Source organism: Ovis aries, chromosome 5 (assembly GCF_016772045.2).
Source record: "Ovis aries strain OAR_USU_Benz2616 breed Rambouillet chromosome 5, ARS-UI_Ramb_v3.0, whole genome shotgun sequence".
Classification (NCBI taxonomy): domain Eukaryota; kingdom Metazoa; phylum Chordata; class Mammalia; order Artiodactyla; family Bovidae; genus Ovis; species Ovis aries.
In genome coordinates, this window is record NC_056058.1 from 77,911,595 (window position 1) to 77,935,136 (window position 23,542).

At 50.3% G+C, this 23,542-nt stretch overlaps 1 protein-coding gene across 1 annotated transcript in view; it reads left to right on the top strand.

The window, feature by feature from the left end:
* Positions 1-2,063: 2,063 nt before the first annotated feature.
* WWC1 (WW and C2 domain containing 1) overlaps positions 2,064-23,542 on the top strand; it is a 156,192-nt gene continuing 134,713 nt past the window's right edge. The window contains exon 1 of the mRNA XM_027970481.2: positions 2,064-2,704. Within this exon, the coding sequence (XP_027826282.2) occupies positions 2,586-2,704 (119 nt within the window). The 5' untranslated portion in view covers positions 2,064-2,585. The remainder of the gene's footprint in view (positions 2,705-23,542) is intronic.

Consider the following 23,542-nt stretch of genomic DNA (forward strand, 5'->3'; position numbering starts at 1 on the left):
GTAATATTCCAGACTCAGACCCTGGGTAGGTTCAGGAGTTTCAGAGTAATTAAACCTAAAGAAACAATAGGTTAATGGTGGAGAGCATGAGTACTGAAGTCAGACCTAGGTTCACTTATTAGCTTTGTATCCCTGGTCAACAATATAGCATTTTGGAGCATCAGTTTTCTCATCATGGAAACGGGTATAATAAGTAGCATTCCTTTATTCCAGAGTGGTGGTGTGAGCTTATGTGAGATCATGCTTGTGAAGCAGCTAGCACAATGTTGGCTTTAATTCTGAGCTATTGCCCTCATTGGTAGTTTCCCCAGTAGTTCAGACAGTAAAGCGTCTGCCTACAACGCGGGAGACCCGGGTTTGATCCCTGGATTGGAAAGATCCGCTGGAGAAGGAAATGGCAACCCACTCTGGTATTCATGCCTGGCAAATCCCATGGACGGAGGAGCCCGGTAGGCTATAGTCCATGGGGTTGCCAAGAGTCGGACACGACTCAGTGACTTCACTTTCACTTTTCATTGTCCTCATCAGGGCTTCCCTGGTGGCTCAGAGGGTAAAGCATCTGCCTGTAATGAGGGAGACTGAGGTTTGATCCCTGGGTTGGGAAGATCCCCTGGAGAGGGAAATGGCAACCTACTCCAGTTCCCTTGCCTGGAAAATTCCATGGACGGAGGAGCCTGGTAGGCTGTAGTCCATGGGGCTGCAAAGAGTCGGACACGACTCAATGACCTCATGCATGCACAAACACATTGCCCTCATCACTAATGGGAGTATTTTGCACCCAGCGAAGTTGAGGAGTGAGTTGTAGAGGGCTGTGGGAATCTCCCCATAAGAAGCAGTAGGGTGAACTCCTACTTCTAGGTATTCTGAGGCCAGCCTGAGGTCTGTGTTTCTGGACTTTTGTGCATGGCATCTATGGAATGAGGGAGGGAGGGAAAGGTCAAATACTGAGTCAATGGGCCTGGCTTTAGGGAAGTAACTGGCTTAACAGAAGGCATCTGGAGGTGAGGAGATGCCACCATAAGTCTTCTGTACCAAGAGCAGAGGAGACCAGAAACATGGGATTCTCCCCTATGCTCAGCACACTCTGGCCCATACAGCACAGGACACTGGCTCCTCTGGGAGGCTGTGGGACTCAGACAAAGGATACAGCAGGCTGGGCTTCATCCCTGCAGTCCAGCTCCCTGCTATACATCCAGGGCAAAAAAAAAAAAAAAAGTTAAAGACATTCAGGAGACACAGACAGCTGATTAACTGTAATTAAATAATCACAAATTTTTGATTTCTCAAGAAATATTGATTTTTAAAAGTTCTCATTTTTTAAACATGGAATTTTGCTTTGTTTGCTTCCTTCTTTTTCATAACCCCTATCCCCCCAAAGCCATGACAGATCAATTAATATCTCGAAGAGGACAGGTGAAGCTGCCTGGAACAGGTTACATATTCAATTTAATGAACAACAACATCATAACTATTACAAAGGGCCACCTCGACACCCACTGGAGGTCCTTGGGGGCTGAGGGCAGGAGATGGATGCCTAGCACTCTTCACTTTAGGGACCCGGGGAAGAGCCAGTTACACTTGCAAGTACGAGGGGTGGGGGGATGGGTGAAACAACGCGCGGAAAGAATAGAATAAGAGGGAGACAGATGGTGTGTGTGTTGGGGGAAGGGATCAGAGATCCTGGAAAACTTATGTTCCCCTATTTGCAAGAATGTTTCCATTTAACCACTTCTTGCCTGACTCCTGATTCTACAAGAGAGAAGCCGGGAGTTATAAGATTGGGGACACCTGTGCCAAGAACTCGGCCGCTCTGGGTGGAGACAGCCTGGAGCGCCGGGAAGCCGAGGCAGAGCGGGGCTTGCTCGCGCCTCCCGGGGCTCCAGCCTGGGTCCGGGACCCAGGTGAAGGGCGGGCTCCCATTCCTCCCGGCAGGAGCCGCGAAGGGGCGGCCGGCAGTTGGGACTGTCCCACGAGGGGGCGCGTCTCGGGCCCTAGGACCCGCCCTCGCGGCGCTGGGCGCGGGGAGGGGACGCGGGAACCCTGGCGCCCGGCGCTCCGCCTCCAGTTTCCGGGGCAGCGCGGTTACCTGCACAGCCCGAGCCGCACCTGGCGCAGGCAGGAGTCGCAAACCAAGCGAGCGCTGAACGGCGGAGGGAGAGCGGGGACAGCACCCGGCTCGGGGGAGCGAGAGGCGGCGGCGGCGGCGGTGTGGAGGCTGCAGGGCGCCGCGCGCCGCGGAGGAGGACAGGCGGCAGCTGCGCTCGGCTCGCTCTGCCCCGCCGGCCGGGCGCGCACCCGGGCCCGCACCGCGCCGCTGCGGGCGCACATGGCAGCGTGAGAGGCCGGCGGCCGGAGGAGCGGGAGGCGCCGGGCCGGGGCCGCAGGGCCGCATGGACAGCGCCGCCACCCCGGCCGGCCCTCACTAGGGGCCCCCAGCCCGCGGGCGCCACCTTCCCTCCCCACCACCGCGACCATGGTGCCTCGGCGGCCGCCCGAGCCGAGAGAAACCGGCCGGAGCCGCTGAGCCGGGGGGCCCCCGTGGCGGCCGGGAGCTGCATGGGGGAGCGCGGGCCGCGCTCGAGACGATGCCCCGGCCGGAGCTGCCCCTGCCGGAGGGCTGGGAGGAGGCGCGCGACTTCGACGGCAAGGTCTACTACATAGACCACACGAGCCGCACCACCAGCTGGATCGACCCGCGGGACAGGTAGGATTCCGCGTGCACCCTCATCCCGCTCCTGCCCCGGGGGCCACAAGCCGGGACGGGGCGGCGACCCTGGGAGCTCTGCGGGCCTCTTGCGCTGTCTTCCGTGTGCCCCCCACCCCCGTGCCCTTCCGGACCGCCGGCTCCCGCCGGGCGGGCAGCTGGGAGGAGGGGTCGGCCGGTGAGTTGGCCCAGGCTACCCCCTCACCCCGCGCTGTCCTCTGAGGGGGACTCAGCCCCCCGTCGGCACCTGCCGGGAGTTTTGACCTTAAGCTCTAGCCCCGCCTCCCGCCGCTCCCCTCCCCCTTAGTTAGGTCCTGCGGGGGCTGGGGGAGCGATCTAGCCGAGTGATGCTGGGGCTTCCCGGGGAGGCTTTCCCCAGCGGGGGGGGGGGGGAGGGGGGATGGGAAAGCATCTGGTTTGGAGGGGATGGTAGGCACCCAGGACTCAGCGGGAGGCTGCTGGAGGAAGGACACTGTGTCCCGGGGAAGGCAGCCCAGGGTGTGAATTTTGACAGGTGCCTCCCAGGCTCGGAGAGACGGGCGCAGCAGCGTTCTGGAGGCCGGGAGGCCGACAGTGGGAAGGAGAGGAAGGAGCGGGGGAGGGCTGATCGGGGAGACTGGTTCCCCAGGAATCTCACGGCAACTTGGAAGCTGTTAGGATGTAGATGGAGGTGAGAGGCCGCCGCAAAGCCCTGCCCATCGCCTCTTCTCCTCCCCGCCATCCTCTCCTCTGGGGACGGGGGTTCCTCAGTGCTGCACCAGCGCGTCCTGACCTTGGTGGGCACCACGCCGGTTGGAGCACCGGATTTTTTTTTTTTTTTTTTTTTTTTTTGCTGAGGCAGGTGGCGTGTGAGATGGCTGGTGTGGCTCTTAAGCATCCAGACTTTCTCCTGGTTTTGGCTGCTTGGCAATTTTTTTGCACACAGCACCCTCTCTCCATGAATATCCTGGGGGGTGGGGAGGGGGAAGGACCACCCTCTGGGACCGCTGGTTGTCCTTTGCTGTCATCTCTGTGGTCAGTGTCCCAGGAATGCGGAGTTTTCACCTGGTAATTGTGACCTTGGGTGTCAGGTGCTTGTAAAGCAATGAAGCTAAATTGTTTGGCTGGGGTGGGAATGGAGGTTCCAGAAGTCTAGGATGGGGTGTGTAATCAAGATGAGAGTTGAGAAAAAGAAAAAGCAAGAAAGAAAATGTGAGCTGAGATTGCTCATAGTTTCTGTGAGCACTTTGATTCATTCATTCAACATGGACTGGGTGTCCTCTCTGAGTTCAGTACTATGCTGAACGTCTCATCAATTTAATCCGAAAGAGACATTTTTAATGCTGAAGAGCTCAGGTCCCACGGGCAAGCTGCTTTAACTTCTGAGCCTCAGTTTGCCTGTTTGTCAGACAAATGATTTGCTTGGAAGGGCAAGGGTGATAGTGGAACTCTTGAAAGTGGAAGGGATATGGAAGGTCAGGGCCCAGCTCCCATTTTCAAACATGAGACAAACTTTGAGATCCGGAGGTAGGATGTGCTTGGGGATTTTGATCTTCTCACCACTCTACCTTTTGCCAAATTCTCTGCCTGCTCTGAAGTTCTAGCCTCCACAGTCCCTTGTCCTCGCCTAAAACAGACACAAGTTCAAGTTTGTGTGTCCTCCCCCATTTTAGGTCCCAGCAGCTACGGGGCCCAGTGTGCTGTCAGCAGTTGAGTGTAGAGGGCATTGCTAACTCACCCCAGATCCTGAATCTGGGAACTTCTCTGGGGCACTGAGAGGATAACACAGCTGCAGAAATCTGCTTAAGGAGCGGTCATTCATTACCCTTGGAAGAGGGCAAGCAGTATAGCTTCCATGGAAAACTGACTTGGCTACGGCATAATTTCCCGAATTTCAGTATTATGTAGACCACCTTTTTTGCTGTATCACCTGTGTTATTGCTGACTTAATACTTGACACTGAATCAACCCAATCTGAATTTTTTTTAGCCACTTTTGCAAATGGGAAACTAGCAATATCTATTGCTCCAAAGAGAAAGGAACCTTTAAAAAGTACAGTGGAAGGGGGGAAAAGGTGCCTTTCTGTTTGAACTCACTCCTGTGGCCAGTCCACGGCTCCAGCAACAGGCCTCCGCAGCCTGTGTTTTTAGGCAGATTGGCAAGCAATGGAGAGGAATTAAAAAGATAACTGGCGCTTAAGGAACTGCTCACTTTCTCCGCCTTGCTGTTCACTGGTTTTACCCTGTGCCTTTGTATCTCCGGTCAGCCCACCTGCACCGGCCTGGGCTGGGGCCCCTGATCTTGGGACGCTGAGGGTTTCTGAGCTCACTCTTGCAGTGAGCCAACTTTGAATATTTGGGGAAACAGCTGAACAGAGGGCATCCACCTCTGCCTCCCTGGAATTCCCTGCCGCACACCCCAGAAGAGAGTTCGACCTCACTCTATCTGTGTGGCCTCAGGCAAATCTGACCTCTCTGAGGTGCAAGCGCTCCTTTGGTGAGAGATAAAAGTTGATGAGATGGTCTCTGAGGCCCCCTGCCAGTTCTCAAATATGATCTCATGGACTCCGCTTTGGCCTTACCTTATCCCCTGTGATTCCATGGTAGAATTGGGAGGAGGGCGGTAGGCAGGAAGGTGAGGGAGCTGTAAGGAGGAGGAAAAAAATGAGCAAAGCTAAAAAAGAGCCAGACTTCTTTGGGGTGGTGGGGTTTGGTGGGGGTGGGGGGTAATTCTGCCAGGGTGGTTATATCTCTGCAGCTGGTTAATGCTATGAAACAAAATATCACATAAAAGAAAAAAGATTCTGCTGGGTGTGTGTCTGTATGTCTGTGTGTGCATGCATTTGTCTTTTTCTTTTTCTTATCTGAATCAAGGAGATATGCCTGCCCATTCCCCTGAATTTAAAAGAAGTAAGTCAAATGGTCCTTCAGTTAGAAAAGTGATTTCTTAGCCACCGAGAACAAAATAGCGTCTCGGGTTACCAACCCTGAAGAATGTCTTGGCACATTCTTCCCTCCGGGCCTGAGCTGTTTTGTGTGTGTCCGCCATGGAGGCTGCTGGGGGTAGGGAATCCAGTTTTCAGCTTCCCCTTTCACCAGGGGGTTGGAAGAGCAGCCAGGCATCCAGCCTTGCCAACTCTCTCCCCTTCTCACCCAGGGGAAGACTGGGAGGCCGAAATTCCTGAGGACGGTTGTCCCAACAACCAGAGAGGGGCCAGTGGGCAGCTCGGGGCCCTGCCGACTGGGCCAAAGGCTCCGCCAAGCTCTGCGGGCTCCTCCCGAGGTAGGGCTGGTCTTAGAAGGTGCCAAGTCCATGGGGAATCAGGTGCTGTGGATCTGGCCATGGAGCAGTACTCCTTCAGCAGAATAACCCCAGATTCTTCTGGAAGCTTCCAGTCAAGGGCCAGCACTCCGGGTATATTTAACTTAGTGGTATGCAACAACAAATGCACTGATTGTTCTCTGAGGAAGAATGGATTGTTGGAACTGGCCCTGCCAGAGAAGGTTCCTGAAGCCTAATTCCCGCTCCTTGGTGTGTGTGGGGGGGAGGAGGGGACTGTGTTCAGACTCTCTTCACCTGGGAGCTCTGTGGGAACAGTTTCTGTGTCTGTGTGAGCAGTGCTGGAGGCCCACGTGGCTGGCAGGCCTTGTTGAGAGAACCCAGCAACTTCTCTCATGATATGCAGAGGAATTTTTGCCAACCCTGTTATTACAGGAACAATTCATAGTTTAAGATGTTGGGCTTTACAGCAGGCAAAAGATCTTAATCTCCTTCTGGTCACAAACCCTTAGAAGCTTCCAACAGAGGTTAAGGACGTTTCTCGAAGAAAAGCATGAACAGGGCTTTTGGCACATCATTTCAGGGGGTTCACCGACCCCAGATTCATAACCCCTGCCATGGATTAGCTTAGAAACTGCTCATCACTACCTGTATGCCCTCCTGTTTAGCTGAGACCTAATGATTGAGCACTGACTGTATTCGGGCAGTCTGCTGAGCACTTTACATGGAGGATTTCTTTTAATCCCCCTAACAACCCTGGGAGTAGATTATCTACCTGAGAAACCTCGAGGCTTAGGGGGCCTAAGTTCGGAGAAAACCACTCAGCTTCTGAGGAGCTGAGATGTGATTGTGAGGCGTGTCGACTCAGAACCCACATTTCTGACCACTCAGCTGCCTGGAATCCCTTGCAGAATCAAAAACCTCTGCTCTACTGCCTAAGGAATTCAGCCTTGGGGAATGGAGCCCGGACAGGCATGATTTCACTTACCTGGTGCCATTCTGGTGTGGCCAGGCCACAGTTATTCAGAGAGCAGTGTAGAAAATGGGAAGAGGGGACTTCCCTAGTGGTCCAGTGGTTAAGATTCTGCACATCCACTGCAGGGGTTGTGGGTTCAATCCCTGGTTGGGGAACTAAGGTCCTACAAGCCACATGGCGGGACCAAAAATAAACAAATAGATAAAAAACAAAAGAAAATGGAAAGAGTCTTTGAATCCTGACATCTTTGATCTGCTGCTTATTACCTGAGTGACCTTGGCAAGTTATGTATTCTCTCTGAGCCTCAGTTTTGTCTTCTTTAGGATGGGATGATATACATCAGCTGTCAAGAGGCATTTTGAGCATGAAATAAGTTAAATTGGGCAGGGAAACTATCACAGAGCCTCATATAACAGTAGACTCTTGGGAATGTCAAATCTTTTAGCTTTTACAAGGAGGTCAGTAAAGAATCTGCCTGCAATGCAGGATCTTCCAGGGTAGGCAATACACTCCAATATTCTTGCCTGGGAAATCCCATGGACAGTGGAGCCCAGTCAGTGAGGTCACAAAGAGTCGGACTGACTAAGCGACTAACACTTTCACCTAGAAAATACTTAAGTCAAATGGAGACCAAGTCTCCATCCAGTTCTGTTCAGTTCAGTCATTCAGTCATGTCTGACTCTTTGCGACCCCATGAACCACAGCACGCCAGGCTTCCCTGTCCATTACCAACTCCTGGAGTCCACCTAAACCCATGTCCATCGAGTTGGTGATGCCACCTAACCATCTCATCCTCTGTCATCCCCTCCTCCCACCTTCAATCTTTCCCAGCATCAGGGTCTTTTCAAATGAGTCAGCTCTTTGCATTAGGTGGCCAAAGTATTGAGTTTCAGCTTCAACATCAGTCCTTCCAATGAACACCCAGGACTGATCTCTTTTAAGATGGACTGGTCCTTGCAGTCCAAGAGACTCTCAAGGGTCTTCTCCAACACCAACAGTTCAAAAGCATCAATTCTTCAGTGATCAGCTTTCTTTATAGTCCAACTCTCACATCCATACATGACTACTGGAAAAACCATAGCTTTGACTAGATGGGCCTTTGTTGGTAAAGTAATGTCTCTACTTTTTAAAATGCTGTCTAGGTTGGTCATAGCTTTTCTTCCAAGGAGTAAGCATCATTTAATTTCATGGCTGCAATCACCATCTGCAGTGATTTTGGAGCCACCCGAAATAAAGTCTCTCACTGTTTCCATTGTTGCCCCATCTATTTGACATGAAGTGATGGGACCAGGTGCCATGATCTTCGTTTTCTGAATGTTGAGTTTTAAGTCAACTTTTTCACTCTCCTCTTTCACTTTCATCCAGAGACTCTTTAGTTCCTCTTTGTTTTCTGCCTTAAGGGTGGTGTCATCTGTGTATCTGAGGTTCCAAATTGGGAAAGGAGTACATCAACGCTGTATATTGTTACCTTGTTTATTTAACTTATATGCAGAATACATCATGCAAAATGCTGGGCTGGATGAAGCACAACCTGGAATCAAGATTGCTGGGAGAAATATCAATAGCCTCCAGCTCTGTAGCAGTTTGCAACTGGTATGGACCTTTCTGGCCATGTCTAGCCCTCTCATTTCACTTGATGAAACTGAAACCAGTGTCTTGCCCCAGGTTGCACAGCAAATGTCAACCTGAGTCTCTGGTGAAAAGTGAAAGTCGCATCCAACTCTTTGTGACCCCATGGACTACACAGCCCATGGAATTCTCCAGGCCAGAATACTGGAGTGGGTAGCCTTTCCCTTCTCCAGGGGATCTTTCCAACCCAGGGATCGAACCCAGGTCTCCTGCATTGCGGGCGGATTCTTTACCAGCTGAGCCACAAGGGAAGCCCAAGAATACTGGAGTAGGTAGCATACCCCTTTTCCAGGGGATCTTCCCGACCCAGGAGTTGAACCCGGGTCTCCTGCATTGCAGGCGGATTCTTTACCAACTGAGCTACCAGGAAAAGGTCTACTTTCTTCTTTCTCTTATGTAAACTTTTCCTTGAAAACCAGACCCAGTTTCTTCTCATTCACTGTAATAATTTGAGAGTATTTTATGCTTGTGGTTTATCCTCTGTAATCCTTTTTGGCTATGCTGATGACCAGCAAGTTTCTTTCATAGCGTCACAATCATGTGTGAGTTGTGTCATAGGAATGTGTTATGTGTCGAGCAAAGTACAGCAATTGCAAGTGCACTACTATTTTTATAATCAATTTAAATAGATTTAAGGTTATTGTCTGACTAATGTCACTTTCCACCAGTTTACATTCTGACATGCTTTCTTAAGCGGGAATTATAACCAGCCTGCCAGGGAATTTACCCAAAGCCTCTATTCTCCATGCTTCTGCTCTTAATGATCCACTAATACCTTTAGTTTGGGCCTTTACAATTATGAGAGGGCTTTTCTTCTCTTTCCAAGGCCTGAATTTATGATCTACACGTCTCGTGGGCATCTGCAGTGCATGGGAGTATCTTATGTCATTCATTAAGAAAGAAATAAGGTTAAAAGGCACTAGTCTAGCTAACAGGAAGAAGTAAGAGGCTTTAGAACCCACAGATGAATAATAATAAATGTTAATATGTACCCTGGGCTGCACGCAAAGTGTTTTATATTATGATCTCATTTAATCCTTTTGCCAACCATATAAGGTAAATAGTGTTGGTCACTCCATCTTCAGATAAGGAAACAGAGACTTAGAAAGGTTATGAATTTGTATTTGCTCAAGGTCACCACCACTAGGGGATGCACCCAGGATTGGGGCCCAGGTGGTTGAACTCCTGAATCCACACTTGGATTGTGCTGTGCTTAGTCGCTCAGTCGTGTCTGACTCTTTGCCACCCCATGGGCTGTAGCCTGCCAGGCTCCTCTGTCCATGGGGATTTTTCCAGGCAGGAATACTGGAGGGGTTGCCATGGCCTCCTCATTGTAGTCATTTTAGAACTCCAGATGCCCTGTCGACAAACTGGGCTGGAAGGTTACCATTCACTCCTAAAATGAGGCCAGCCTGCTGTGGATCTCAGGGAAAGATGCTGGCAAGGAGGCTTGATCAGAAAACCCAGTGAAATCCACATGGTGGCTTGGGACGCCAGCGGGCACAAAGGCTACCCTCTGGGAGCTGCCAGCCAACCAGAGCTCTGGGAGGGAGGGAGAGAACAGAGACGGAGGCAGGGAAACTCTGAAGGATGCAGTCAGTGTGTAGAGTTCAAAGCCATTCCCAAATTGCTTGGGTAAATGCTCCCAACAGCCAGGGATTTAGTAGCCACTAAGACAGCTCTTTCCTGTTATTGCCCCTCCTGCTTTTGGCCTTGACAAACTGACCTGATTCCCCACTCCCCTGGGAGCCCGGGGAGCCTTGCAACACCGCCCTTTTGAAGAGAGGAGAGTCAGGTTGCCTTAGTTACTGGGAAGGTTGGAACGCTAAGCTCAGGTGCACAGAAGGAGAGACGAGGCTAGAATAAGTGGGAGTTGGAAGGTGGCCGGCCTGCTGCTGCAGAAGCCTTGGTCAGATTTTGGCAGCATCTGCAGGGGTGCCAACTTCACAGCACTCGCCTGTCCATGCTGAGCGTGCCTGGAGCTCTCTCTCCAGCCACATCTGCCTTTAGGCGATGACGATCTGCCCCCAGCTCAGTGAGGGGCCCAGGATAAGAGAAGCCCCCTTCCCTTGGGGAAATGGCCTGGGTAGCATCTCCTTCTCCTTCCGCTTGGATAGGGCAGAGGGCTGGATAGGGGCTGAGTCTGGGTGAAAAATACATGCCCTGCCTCTCCCAGCACAGAGGGTCCAGCCCGCCAGCCACACACCCTTAGGTGGAACAGCTAGAGGCTCTGGTTGCTGCTGCTGACAAGCTTCTCAGCTGCCCTGGATCCCTGTTTCAGACTGAGATAAAAGAAGAGAAAACTCAGAAACTGGATACAGTGGCGTTTTGTTATTTAACCTTCACCAGCGGGCCATTAAGCCTCTGGCTCCTGAGCAGCAAAGCTGCTGCCAAAATAACGGGGCCGGGGCAGGGGGTGGTGGGGGCGTTCACTGTTGCTGTGTGGGAAGAACATAGAAAATTCTATAAAGATGCTGGACCAGGGAGAGGGGGTGGAGAAGAGAGCAGGGGCGGGGAGAAAGGACTAGTGCAATGGGTTACATCCCTGCACCACCACCCCCGCCCCCTCGCTTCTTCAGTGCTTCTACCCATGACATCTCACCACTGCAAAGAAACGGGATCTTTCAGTTTCAAATGTCTGCCAAAGAAAAAGGACCGAGGCTTAAGTTCTCCTTCAATGGTCGGCCAGGAAAAAAAACAAAATGAAGCTGCATCAAGATTAGGGACACCTTTGTTGGCTTTTTTTCTTCCCCTGCTCCATTCATCACTCTCTGGCAGCCAAGACACCAGGCCAGCGGCAGCTGCTGACTTTCCCCAGCCGGCTGCCTGCTGTTGCCGGGCCCGGTTTGATGGTAGCCCGGGTGTCCCCAAGCTGGCTTCCTCCTCACCCAGTGGCAGTTACTTGTTGGGTTTGTCTCTGGGCTGCCCTTAGGATCCACTGACTGGTGCCTGACTAGAGAGGATAAAATATCAAGATCCGGGCATCAGGTGGCTGTTAGGATGAGATGACCCTGGGACAGCCTTCTGATCCTGCATCTGTCGTGGTTTTTCTTGGATAGTTAGGGCTTTGTGAGCATGGCACTGTGTAGTCCAGGAATTTCTTCCACGTACATTTGTATCATAACTGGTCCCTGGCGATCGCAATGATAATGGTTATATTTAGTCATCTTTATCTAGTACCTGGCGTGTGCCAAGCACAGTCTTTTGCACATAGTATTTTTCTGACTTAATGGAGAAACTGAGGTTAAGAATGGCCAAGGGACAAATTCAAGGTTGCACAGGTAGAAAGGGACAGAGCTGGAATCTGAATCTAGGTCTGTCTGATTACAGAGCCTTACTCTTTGCACCACTGCAACCTTTTCAGTGCATTTGGAGAGAGGAAGGGAAGAGGGGAGGAGAGCAAAGGAAAAGGGAGCTTTTTAGCTATGGAGATAACACACCTGTTAGTATATATACCTTTTTCATTACGGAGGAAAATGTTTGTGTGGCTCCAGCGCAATGCTGGTTTGACATATCGCACAGTTCCCTGCAGTGGATAAGGTCTCCATAAGGATCTCCAGACACTATCAAGTCAAGTCCTGCCTCTGTCATTTCCAGGTAGTAGGTCACCTTGAACAAATCCCTTCTCAACTGTGTAAAGCACAGGTAAGAGGAGGGCTTACCTACCCCCCGAGGGTTGTGGGGAGAGGAAAGGCGGGTCTTACCCAGTGCCTGCTACACACCAGATTTTCACATGGGAGCTGGGACTAGTTAGGCGAGTTTACCCTTCTTTACCTTGGTAGAGGAACAAGAACCATTGTCACCTCCTTTCCAATTCAAGTTTCTTCCTGCTGAACCAGGGTTCACTTGAGCCACGTTGACATCAGAGTTTGCAAACCACCTTGGGGCACTCACTGTATAAATAAACCAATAAATTCTTTTTCCCCTGGTCTTATCAGAGGCAAGCCCTTCTTTGGAATTTCTGGAGTGAAGTGACTCTTGCCAGGGAGCTGGCACCAGGGCGGTGTGTGAGGCAGGGGTAGTGAATCGCAGTGGTCACGGCTGAGCAAAAACGGCTGCTGTGGGAACTGGGGTGGGGAGGAGGGGCGCGTCTCTGGAATTCGCTGATAACTGCTTTGATATCCTGGTCCTTCACTGAGGCTTCCCCGTGCCCTGCTGACGAGCCGTTTGAGAACCTGCTGATTTTAGCGTGGAGGTAGCACAGAAGGGCATTGGTATTTATTGCGTCCCACCCAGCTTGGGGTTGGCCATTCATTCAGCAGGTATTTATTGAGTGCCTGCTGGGCTTCTGGCTCCGTTGCCCTAGCCGAGGATCAGAGCAAAGTCCCTGTTACAGTGGGGTGTACCCTCGGGTGAGGGAGATGGGCAAACAGTTAAACAGGCAAATTACATTATGACCAGGGGCTTGGTATTTGCTACAGTTTGACCCATCTCAGGAAGGTGGAAGGATGACCCTGTCTTAGACACCAGTTGGTAGTTGTGGTGTGAGCTTAGATTTGGATCTGAGAGACCTTTGTGCCTTCCATAGATAGGGTGTTACCCAGAGCCAATGAGGATGAGCTGGTCACCTGGCTAAGTGCTAGGAATGCAAGGGTAATGCAAGACCGTGTCCAGCTCATAACATTTACTACAAATTAGAAACTGTCATCAGTCTGTGCAAATATAAATCCCAGGCTCTCTGAACCTTGGTTTCTTTCCTCTCCTGTTTCATTTGGACTCAGTTTAAAAATATTTATGGAGCGCCTGTAAATGGATAGAGTATCTGAAATATTCTGGACATTGTTCCAGCACTGGGGATTTAGCAGTGATTAAGCCAACAAAACTCCTGTCTTCATGGAGTTTGCATTCTAGAGCAGTGGTCGTCATACTTGGGGAAGCCTCAGAATCACCTCGAGGACTTGTTAACCCCAATCCCACCTCTACACTCCCATTGCTGCCCCTAGTTTGAGTCAGCTGTTAGTTAGTCACTAGGTTGCTGTGACTCTTTTGCGACCCCATGGACTATATCCCTCCAGGCTCCTCTGTCCTTGGGACTTCTCAGACAAGAATACTAGAGTGGGTTGCCATTTCCTTCTCCAGGGGTCTTCCTGAACCAAGGATAGAACCTGCGTCTTCTGCATTGCAGGAGGATTCTTTACTGCTGCTAAGGGGCCCGGAAATTTGAGTTTCCAATAGGCTATACTGCTGGTTTGTGCCCTGTGCTTTGCACACCACAAACAGTTGATTTATTGACTCCTCAACAGTAACCTGGAAGTGGGGAGAGTAGGGGAGCACCATCTCAATCCCTGTTTCACAAACAGGGAACCGAAGAAGGCAGATGAGGTAGCTTGGCCCTCCTTTTTATGCTAAGTGGGCTAAAGAAAGTAACTTCAGGAGCAAGCCCTATTTACCTGTATCCCTACGATGCTACGAGCAGTTTTGTTCTGGTTCTTTTGACCCGAAGCCTCAGTGGTGGCACAGCCCAATAGGGTTTTCTCCTACATTGTGAAATACAGCACAGGGAAGCAAGAGGGCTGAGCAGATCCAGGGAGGACATTTTCTTTATCCGAGAATATGTGGAGTCACATATCCATGGTCACAGAGAGGAGCAGAGGAAGCAGTCTTCCTGTTCCTCCCTGGGCTGAGCCAAGGTACCTGTGCCAAGCAGCTCTCCTATCCAAAGTGTAGAAAGTGCAGGGGCAGGGAAGAGGCAAGGTCCACTCCCCCCCCCACCCCCAACCATCTCAGCCTTGTCAATGGCTAGTTCACCAATCTTGGTTAAGCCCCGTAAAGCCTCTTGAGGCTCAGTTTCTTCACTGACAAGATGGGAATACTGTAGAACCTACCTTGTAGGCTTGGTCAGAATCAAATTCAACGTCACCGTCTGTATAGTTCTAAGTACGGAGATTAAGGTCTCCTTGATAGCTTTATCTATACTTTGGTAATTTCTGCTCAGTTCATGTATTTTGAGAACCAGAATTTTTTTGGACATAAACCATTTCTCATTTCTCTGGAAAAAAACGGATCATACTTAAGCATATACACATCTTACTGGTCAACAAAGACTGGGAGGTGTATCTTAATAGTTCAGAACATTTCAAACCAGCTTGAGTGGTTTATTCCCACTGCTGATATGAAACAAATATTTGCCAGCTGCTAGTGGAGGACTCTGGGTGTTCCTTCAGCCTCCTAACTGGTCACCAGGCTTGTCAGTCAGTCAGTCAGTTCAGTTGCTCAGTCGTGTCCGACTCTTTGCAACCCCATGAACCATAGCATGCCAGGCCTCCCTGTCCATCACCAACTCCCAGAGTCCACCCAAACCCACGTCCATTGAGTCGATGATGCCATCCAGCCATCTCATCCTCTGTCGTCCCCTTCTCCTCCTGCCCTCAATCTTTCCCAGCATCAGGGTCTTCTCAAATGAGTCAGCTCTTCGCATGAGGTGGCCAAAGTATTGGAGTTTCAGCTTCAACATCAGTCCTTCCAATGAACACCCAGGACTGATCTCCTTTAGGATGGACTGGTTGGATCTCCTTGCAGTCCCAGGGACTCTCAGGAGTCTTCTCCAACACCACAGTTCAAAAGCATCAATTGTTTGGTGCTTAGCTTTCTTTATAGTCCAACTCTCACATCCATACATGACCACAAGAAAAACCATAGCCTTGACTAGACGGACCTTTGTTGGCAAAGTAATGTCTCTGCTTTTGAATATGCTGTCTAGGTTGGTCATAACTTTCCTTCCAAGGAGTAAGCATCTTTTAATTTCATGGCTGCAATCACCATCTGCTGTGATTTTGGAGCCCCCAAAATAAAAGTCTGACACTGTTTCCCCGTCTATTTCCCATGAAGTGATGGGACCAGATGCCATGATCTTCGTTTTCTGAATGTTGAGCTTTAAGCCAACTTTTTCACTCTCCTCTTTCACTTTCATCAAGAGACTCTTTAGTTCTTCTTCACTTTCTGCCACAAGGGTGGTGTCATCTGCATATCTGAGGTTATTGATATTTCTCTCAGCAGTCTTGACTCCAGCTTGTGCTTCCTCCAGCCCAGCATTTCTCATGATGTACTCTGCCCAGGCCTGAGTGATTCTCAAAATGTGGTCCCCAGTCAGGACATCAGCTTCACCTGGGAACTTGTTAGATCTGCAGACTCTCCTGTCCCATCTTGGACCTACTAATCAGACACTGGGGGGGGGGGGGGGCAGGGGGAGGCGGGTGATTGGGAGCCCTGGGAGCTGTCTTTCAAGGAGCATCCCAGGGGACTCTGCTGCCCCCTGAAGTCTGGAAACTACTGGCTGAACATTTGTGGCCAGAATGCTGTAAGGTATTTTGTGCGTGGTCACTGGCAAAATCTGGCCAGGTTTGAAGAGCCTGCCGAGTATGGGTAGATGCAGCCCGTTGAAATGGTCATCAGCCTGAGAACATTTTTATATCAACCCCTAAACTCTTATTTCTTCTTAAAAATATTTATTTGTATATTTGGCTACGCCACGTCTTAGTAGTGGCCTGTGGGATCTAGTTCCCTGACTAGGGATTGAACTTGGGCCCCTCTTAGCCACTGGATCATCAGAGAAGTCCCCCCACATGCTTATTGTCCGAGCGGGACCTCTGCATTTCTTGCGCCAGGTGTCACCGTCACTTGACATGTTTGCATCAAGATTCAGCTCACATTCCCCTGTCCCTGGTGGTGATCAGCATCTTTGCTTTGCCTTCCTCACAGACCATTGTGCCCAAGGGAGCCCCATCTCTTGTTACTTCAGCGTGAAAGACTTATCAGGAAATCAGATTCCCCTCGGACACTTTGGTGTCTGAAGGGCCTATGGGCTTGGACTGCAGCATTCTTGCTTGCCCAGTGGCACATCCATCAGGATGTTTGGGGTTCCCTGGAAGTCAGTTGGGTCGTCTCAGGTCTGAAGTGGCTCCAGCTGTGCATGAATTACCTTCCACTTCTGTTGCATGTTGGCTAGAATGGAGAACAAAGAATGTATTACCTTGGTGTGTTTCATTCCTGGTGAGAATGGTGCTAAGAAGCAGGCACAGCAGTGACCAAAGACAGACATCATTCCTCGTGAAGCTTGTAGACACGTAATGAGAACATGAACCAGATCCTTACAGATCAGGAAAATAAAGAGGATGTGGCGTTCAAAAATAATAGGCCTTGTAAATGACGCCACATGTCAAGTTATAGATTTTAAAAGTTCTGTAGTCAGAAAAACTGTTTGCTTTTAGCTTTAAGTAAAAAAAAAAAAAAAAAAAGATGGATCACTATTCAACTGAGTTTTCTTAATTCTAGTCCGAAGAGCACGGCACTCACTGTAGTGGCAACAAGAGGTGCTTTTCTTTCTTTCTTTCTTTCTTTTTTTTTTTTTTTTGAATGAAAGGTTCTTTCAATTCTTTAGCACTTTACAGTTTTCAAAAGTTTCACACATGTGGTTTCATATGGTCCCCTAATAACCCTTGCTTCCTACATTGTCCGTCTCTTCTTCCCTCTCCCTGCTGGTAACTACTAGTTTATTCTGTATACTTGTGAGTCTGCTTCTTTTTGGTTTTATTCACTAGTCTGGTGTATTTTTTTAGATTTCACATGTGAGTGATATCATCATTCTTTCTTTGTCTGACTTATTTCACTTAGCATAATGCCCTCTAAGTCCATCCATGTTGCTGCATATAGTAAAATTTCATTCTTTTTTGTGGCTGAGTGGTAATCCATTGTACATATATATCACGTTTTCTTTATTCCTCTGTTGATGGGCCTTTGATACCATCCTAAGTTTAAGAAGCGATGATCAATAGACTTGTCCCAAATCATTCTAGAGACTCAACCAGGACTAGAATCCCTTCAGCCTCTCCCCATAACCTGGCCTACTTCTCGGTCCTCACATCCAAAACATTTCTTCCTTTCTTCAGGCCTTTATGGACGTTCCTAGTGCTCAGGTGTTCTCTTTCCAAGAGTAAGTCTTCAGTCTGACCAAAGTTCCAGAAGTGTCAGCAGGCGACATGCATGGCACCTTCCTTGACCTCCCTGTAGCATCTAGCGGTGTTGGCCAACTTCTGCCTTTACGGTGGTCTTTCTCATCCCTTAGCTTCTCCCTAGTGGTGGCCTGTGTCCCCAAGCCTTCCACCACCTCCTGTGCAGTGAAACCTCCGGTGCCCAGTTTCCTGCTGGATATCACTTCTCTGCCCAGACAAGCATTTCAAACTACCGCGGATCTAAAGTTGAATCTAGTCTCTGACTCAACCAATGGCTTTGCCCACTGGGGTCCATCAAAGCCACCCACCTGTGTCTATTGAAACCCCTCCTTCCCACAGGCCACACCCACTGGTGGCCATTGAAACCACGCCCACCTTGTCCTTTAAGGGCCACCTCCCTCACTGGCCACTCGGGATACCACTTGCTTCATGAAACCTTCATCATGTGCCATCTCCCCCTGCTGCTCTGCTGGAGGGAATCTACTTTAAGTCAGGCCTGTTCTAGTCAAAAGCAGCAGAGGCCCACATGACATGGCTCCAAGAAAGAGGCTACTGTGAGATTAGAGGTTTCGCTGGAATTTAAGGAAGGTCATAGCGACCCCCACCACCGGACTGGTGGGAGCTATAGCTGGAGTCCGTGAAAAACAGTGTCTCCATACATGCCCCTCCTGTCACAACTCCAACCCCCCACCCACCCCTAGAGTTATGGTTTCTACCATAACTACCTCCTGAAACCTTTATACAGACTATACAAATCTAAAGTTTGTTCATACATTCGTAAACCACGTTATGAGTTAGTTCTGCTTCGTACTTGCTGTGTGACCCCCAAGCAAGCTACTTAATCTGTGTGAGCCTCAGTTTCCTCTATACAAATAAGGCTAAGAGTAATAAAATAATAGCTCAGATTTTATTGAGTGCCAAGCCCCTCGCTAAGTGCTTTACATTTATTAGCTCAATTAACTATCACACTAACTTTCTGAGTTAGTACTATTAGTACTGAGATAGTACTATTACTATCCTCTTTATAGATGAGGGCGTGGAGGCACAGAGAGGATAAGTAATTTGCCTGAGGTCACACAGCTAGAAAGTCTGGAAGCTAAGATTCAAGCTCAGGCTCTCTGGCCCCAGAGCTCCTGCTATTAGATTGCCATTCATTGTGAGGGTTACTGTGAGAATTACAGCACAAATTCTCTTATTTAGGACACACAGCCCAGGGCAAGGCCCAGAACAATTACTAAAGAATGCTAACAGTCATGACATCATCACAGCATTAGCTTGCAGGTGACCCATCTGACCTTCACAGCGCCAGCCAGTCTCGTAATTCTCCACCTCAGCAACCACAGCTAACTCCGTGTCCCCAGTTCAGATTCTTGCGAGACACTCATTTGGAAAGATGACAGAGCCAGCCTTGAACTGGGCTCATCTGGTTACAAGGAACCGCATCAGGGTGCAGGGGTCATGTACCCCCCACGGGAGCTGTCCACTCAGGTGAGCCTGTGGGCAGCTGGCACCCCAAGGCTGTGCTTTCTCAGAACCCCCCAGAGTCCATTTTTTTGGAATGCGGTGGCAGTTCGAGGACCCAGTGGTTACTCTGAGCACATGCTCGATTCTGAGCCCCACTTCTGGCCTCATCCCCCTTGTGACAAGTTCCCATTCATTAGTGTGACCCTGACTTGTGCTTCTGGAAGTGGGGACTGTGAACCAGCACACCAGCATCTCCTGGGAGCTGGTTAGAGACGCAGACTCTCAGGCTCCACCTCAGATCCCTGAGACTGCATTTTGACAAGATTCCCAGTGGTCCTTCCACAGGTTAATGTTTGAGTAGCACTGGCCGGTCAACACAACTGATGTTTGCATAGCCCTGTTTTATTCTTTTGTTCTGTAGCTGAGTCTGCCTCCAGACACAGATAGCAGGTAGTATCAGTAAGCAGTGGGTTCTCACATCCAGATATAAACACCACCAAGGACTAGGAGCTTCTCAGCCTGATCCTGGAACTCCACTTGGGATAAGGGATCGAAGCTGGATCCGGAAATGGGGGTGGGAGAGGTCCCAATGGAAAGAGGATCACACCTGCTGAGAAAAAGGCCTTGAGAGAAGGTCTTGAGCCTGCAGCATGCCCACTAGCAGGGTCAGAGGTCAGAGCCGATGCAGGCTATAGGGCAGTCCACCACTGTGGTCCCCAGGGGGCAAGGGACAGTCAGAAGATGGGAACTTTGGTGGCAGGGGCAGTGTCCTTTGGCTGTAACAAGGAATGAGGAGGTGGCCTGGCAGGCAGCTGGCAGAAACCACAGAGGCAGGATTCCAGCCCTTAGACAACAGTGGCAAGAGCAAGTCAAGGAGGTCTGGGTCCCAGAGAAGCTTCCCGGGCAGGCGCATGAGCCAGCGAAATAGATGACAAGTTCCGCGCAACTCTGTCCCTGGAACTATCTTTGAACAGGGCGAGATACTGCCATGTAGGGACTAGCAGAAACAGTGCGGATGGCCAAAACTGGGGGCCAACTGAGACAGGGCCCATCACCCCCTCCACACACATTTCCCCCGACCCCCCGACCCACCCGGTGCGGCCCTGGTCCCAGCCAGGGGCAGCCTGAGTGGGGTGGCGCTGGGGCTGGAGAAGGCAGTCTTCTTGAAGGGCCCCCAGGGGTGGGAGGGGCAGGGAGCCAGCCTACGGCTACAGAGAAGTCTGTACAAGGCCGCTGAGGACTGCCTCACCTTCCTGGCAGGAGAGTGGCGGGGAGGTGTGGCAGGATCCGAGAGGGCTTTCCCATCGCCGCTCCCTGACCCAGCTTCACCTGTGGACAGCGTTCCTGCCTAAGCGTGGACCTTGCCCTGACGCATTCCTGAGATAACCGCCCACCAGCATCCTGGGAGCACAGTGCCAGTGCCTCCGGGTGAGCGAGGCCCCCGACGCCCTCCCTGCATTCATTTCCAGTTTGTTGGATGTTGTCTGTGTGTCTGTGTAAGATGACTGAAGAACGAGTCATTAGTGAGCTGTCCAAAGTCCCTTTGGGGACATTCCAGAAAAATGAACCAATATCCCATCAAAGCCATGGATGCAGCATTCCTTCAAAGCAGAGTTTCTCAGAGTGTGGTCCACAAATCTCCCTGCCTTACGCCCCTGTGAAGCTTATAAAACCCAGATTCCTGGGCCCCCACCTGAAAACAACTGAATTCGAATCTCAGTGAGGTTTCCCAAAATTTGCATTCTTAATAGGCTCCCCCAGCCAATTCTAATCCACCTTAAACTTGAAAACTTGAAAACCTCTCCTCCTACCGCCCTGTGAGGCACTTTCTTTCCTTTGCATAAACCAGATCCTCTCTCTGCCTGCTGGTGGTACTCCCTTCCTGTGCTGCTATACCCAGATGTGGGGTCACCTCTTCCTGGGAGCCCACCTTGCTATCTTTGTCCCAGATCATCTAGGGGGGCCATTGTGCCCCCTTCTAACATGGCTCTTGCCACATCGGTGTCATTTTTTTCATATCTGTGTTCTCTACTGAATGATAAAGCACTCTGTCAAATCTCCTAGGCTCAACACAAAGTTGTGTACATAATTAGGACTAATAAATGCCTGAATATACGTGAAGACAGCTGAGAGGGATTGATGAAGCCACAGAGCAGAGGGTGAAGTCAACGCTTCCCAATAGCAAGCTGCCGCATTCCGATTCTCCTCTCAGTCAATCTGAAGTCCTCAGTTAAGTTTTGGAGCCAGAGAACAAGTATTGGACCCAAGGAGAGTGCAGGGGCTGGCCTGGGGCACAGCCCACCCGTGTGGGCCTGAGGTGTCCCCAGTGGAAGCCTAGCTCCCTATCTACATTTTAGAAAAACTCCAGCAGGTTAAAAAGAAAGGGAGGGGGATGATGCAGAAGAAAAACGACTCAAGGATGGTTCGCCAGCCCCAAGCCTGACCCCAAACCCCAGACCTCTAGAATGTTCAACACCCCCTCGCCTTGTCAGGCAGGGCGGGTCAAAGAATAGATCTATCAGACCATGAAACGCCCAAGAGTCAGTCCTTTCCCCCAGCCTTTCTCAGAGATCACTACCACGGTTTTCAGTGTGAGGCTCCAAACTGCCATTTGCCAAACTGGGAAATGTCGACCCAGCAGAAATTGCACAAAGATAGGAGAAGCCCGGGACCGGCTGCTTTCATGGAGTCGGTGAAGGGAGAGCCGGGCACCTGTGAGCTGAAGAATGTGGCTCATCTCCTCGCTCTGAAAAACAAAATGCATTTCCTTATTTTTAACAACTTGAGCACCACGAAAACCTGCTTTACCAGTCCAGGGCACCTCCTCTGATCTCTGCCTTTCTGTGTATATGTGGGGTAGGGAGGGGAACAGGGTGGCTTTGGAAAAAGGCCTGGCCTGGTGAGACTCTAGGGTCAGCCCAGACGGCTGTGACCTCAGCCCTGGAGGCACGGTCCAGTCGGAACTTTCTTTGAAGGGAAAGGATTGGCTGAATTGTAGGTGACTGGGCAGAGCAGCTGAGGGGGAGCACCCAGTGTTAACTGTGGGCTCTCGGAATACTTCAGACAGTTGCCGATGAGACACGGAGGATTTTCTGCCATATCAGTCAACAAAGATGTCCAGTCGTCAGCAATTGCGTCCCTCAAGTGTGAGCCGTTGAACCCTAAGGGGACACAGAAAGGAAAAGAATATCTGCCATCTGGCAGCCATCAGACTATGGCCGTTCCCTTCGGTGAGCCCCGAGGAAGCTCAGGATGTGAAAAATACAAGATACTGGCCCCAGATAGCCGGGATGCACATCAAAGGAATGGTTTCTTGTGCACCTCAGCCCAGATTCTTGCATCTTCCCTTGTGTAGAAAAGCACTCAATTCCTTAATCTGGGTTATCTGGTTTTCTTTAGTTAACAATAATCTTTCAACATTCAGACTACCTGTTCCTTGTCATAGAGCTTCTATATAACCTGGCTTCTCTCCTCACCTCATGCAGAAGTTCTCTCAGGGTTACTTGAGCTGTCGTCCTCCGGGCTTGAAGTCCTAAAAATTCCCGCCGAATGAAACATTACTCTCAACTTTTAGGTGGTAAATATTTTTTTAAGTCGACACTGAAATTCCATGAGGGCATCAGTATGATAGGATTTTTAGGCCATTACTGAATTTCTTTCATACTTTTAAAAGAATGTTATTTATCTATTTGGCTGCACTGCGTCTAATTGCGGCACACAGGATCTTCTGTCTCCCTATGGCATGAGGAATCTTTTGTCAAGGCATGCGAACTCAGTTGCAGCGTGTGGGATCTAGTTCCCTGAGCATGGATCGAACCCAGCCCCCCTGCATTGGGAGCACAGAGTCTTAGCCACTGGACCACCAAGGAAGTCCCAGAAGGATGTTATTTCTGAATCCCCTCTCTATCTCTTCTCATCTCCTCAGATTACACTTGGATAGCTTCCAGGAAGAAGACAGGATGATGTTACTGTTTGTTCACATTCAAAAAATGATACAAGTTCAAAAATCTTGTTTGATGCTGCAGGAATCGCTACACCTGCCGCCCCAGCTGGAGGTTGTGACGGCTGCCATTTACTAAGGAATTTCACTGATTGACTTGTGCCTCCCTTCCCGAGGAGGCAGCTAAGGCCCAGAGAGGCTAGGGAATTTATCAAGGTCACACAGCAAGTTGGCGAGAGAGTTGGCGAGAGATTTTAATGCAGGCATTGTGACTGCACAGCCCCAGGTGCTTGTCATTGCTTCGTGGTTGTTTCATTGAGGTCATTGGTGCTTGGGGATGTAACATCACTAATCATTTCTCCACCATTTCTCAGAGCATCTTGTGTACACGTCCTGGTTAGAGGGTTAGTTAAGCTCTCACACTCTCCAGGGAGCAGTGGCTAAACTCCTTGCCTCCTTCCTAGAGTCCATAGGCAGTCAGATCCCATAGACCCTAACTGGTAGGGTGGTGAGGATGGGAGACCTGTGCCTGTGGCTGGGGGAGCCAGCAGCCATGTCATGATGACCCACAGGCCACATGCTCCCTGTCACTTCCCAGGTACCCTCCACCTCCCAGCACCTCC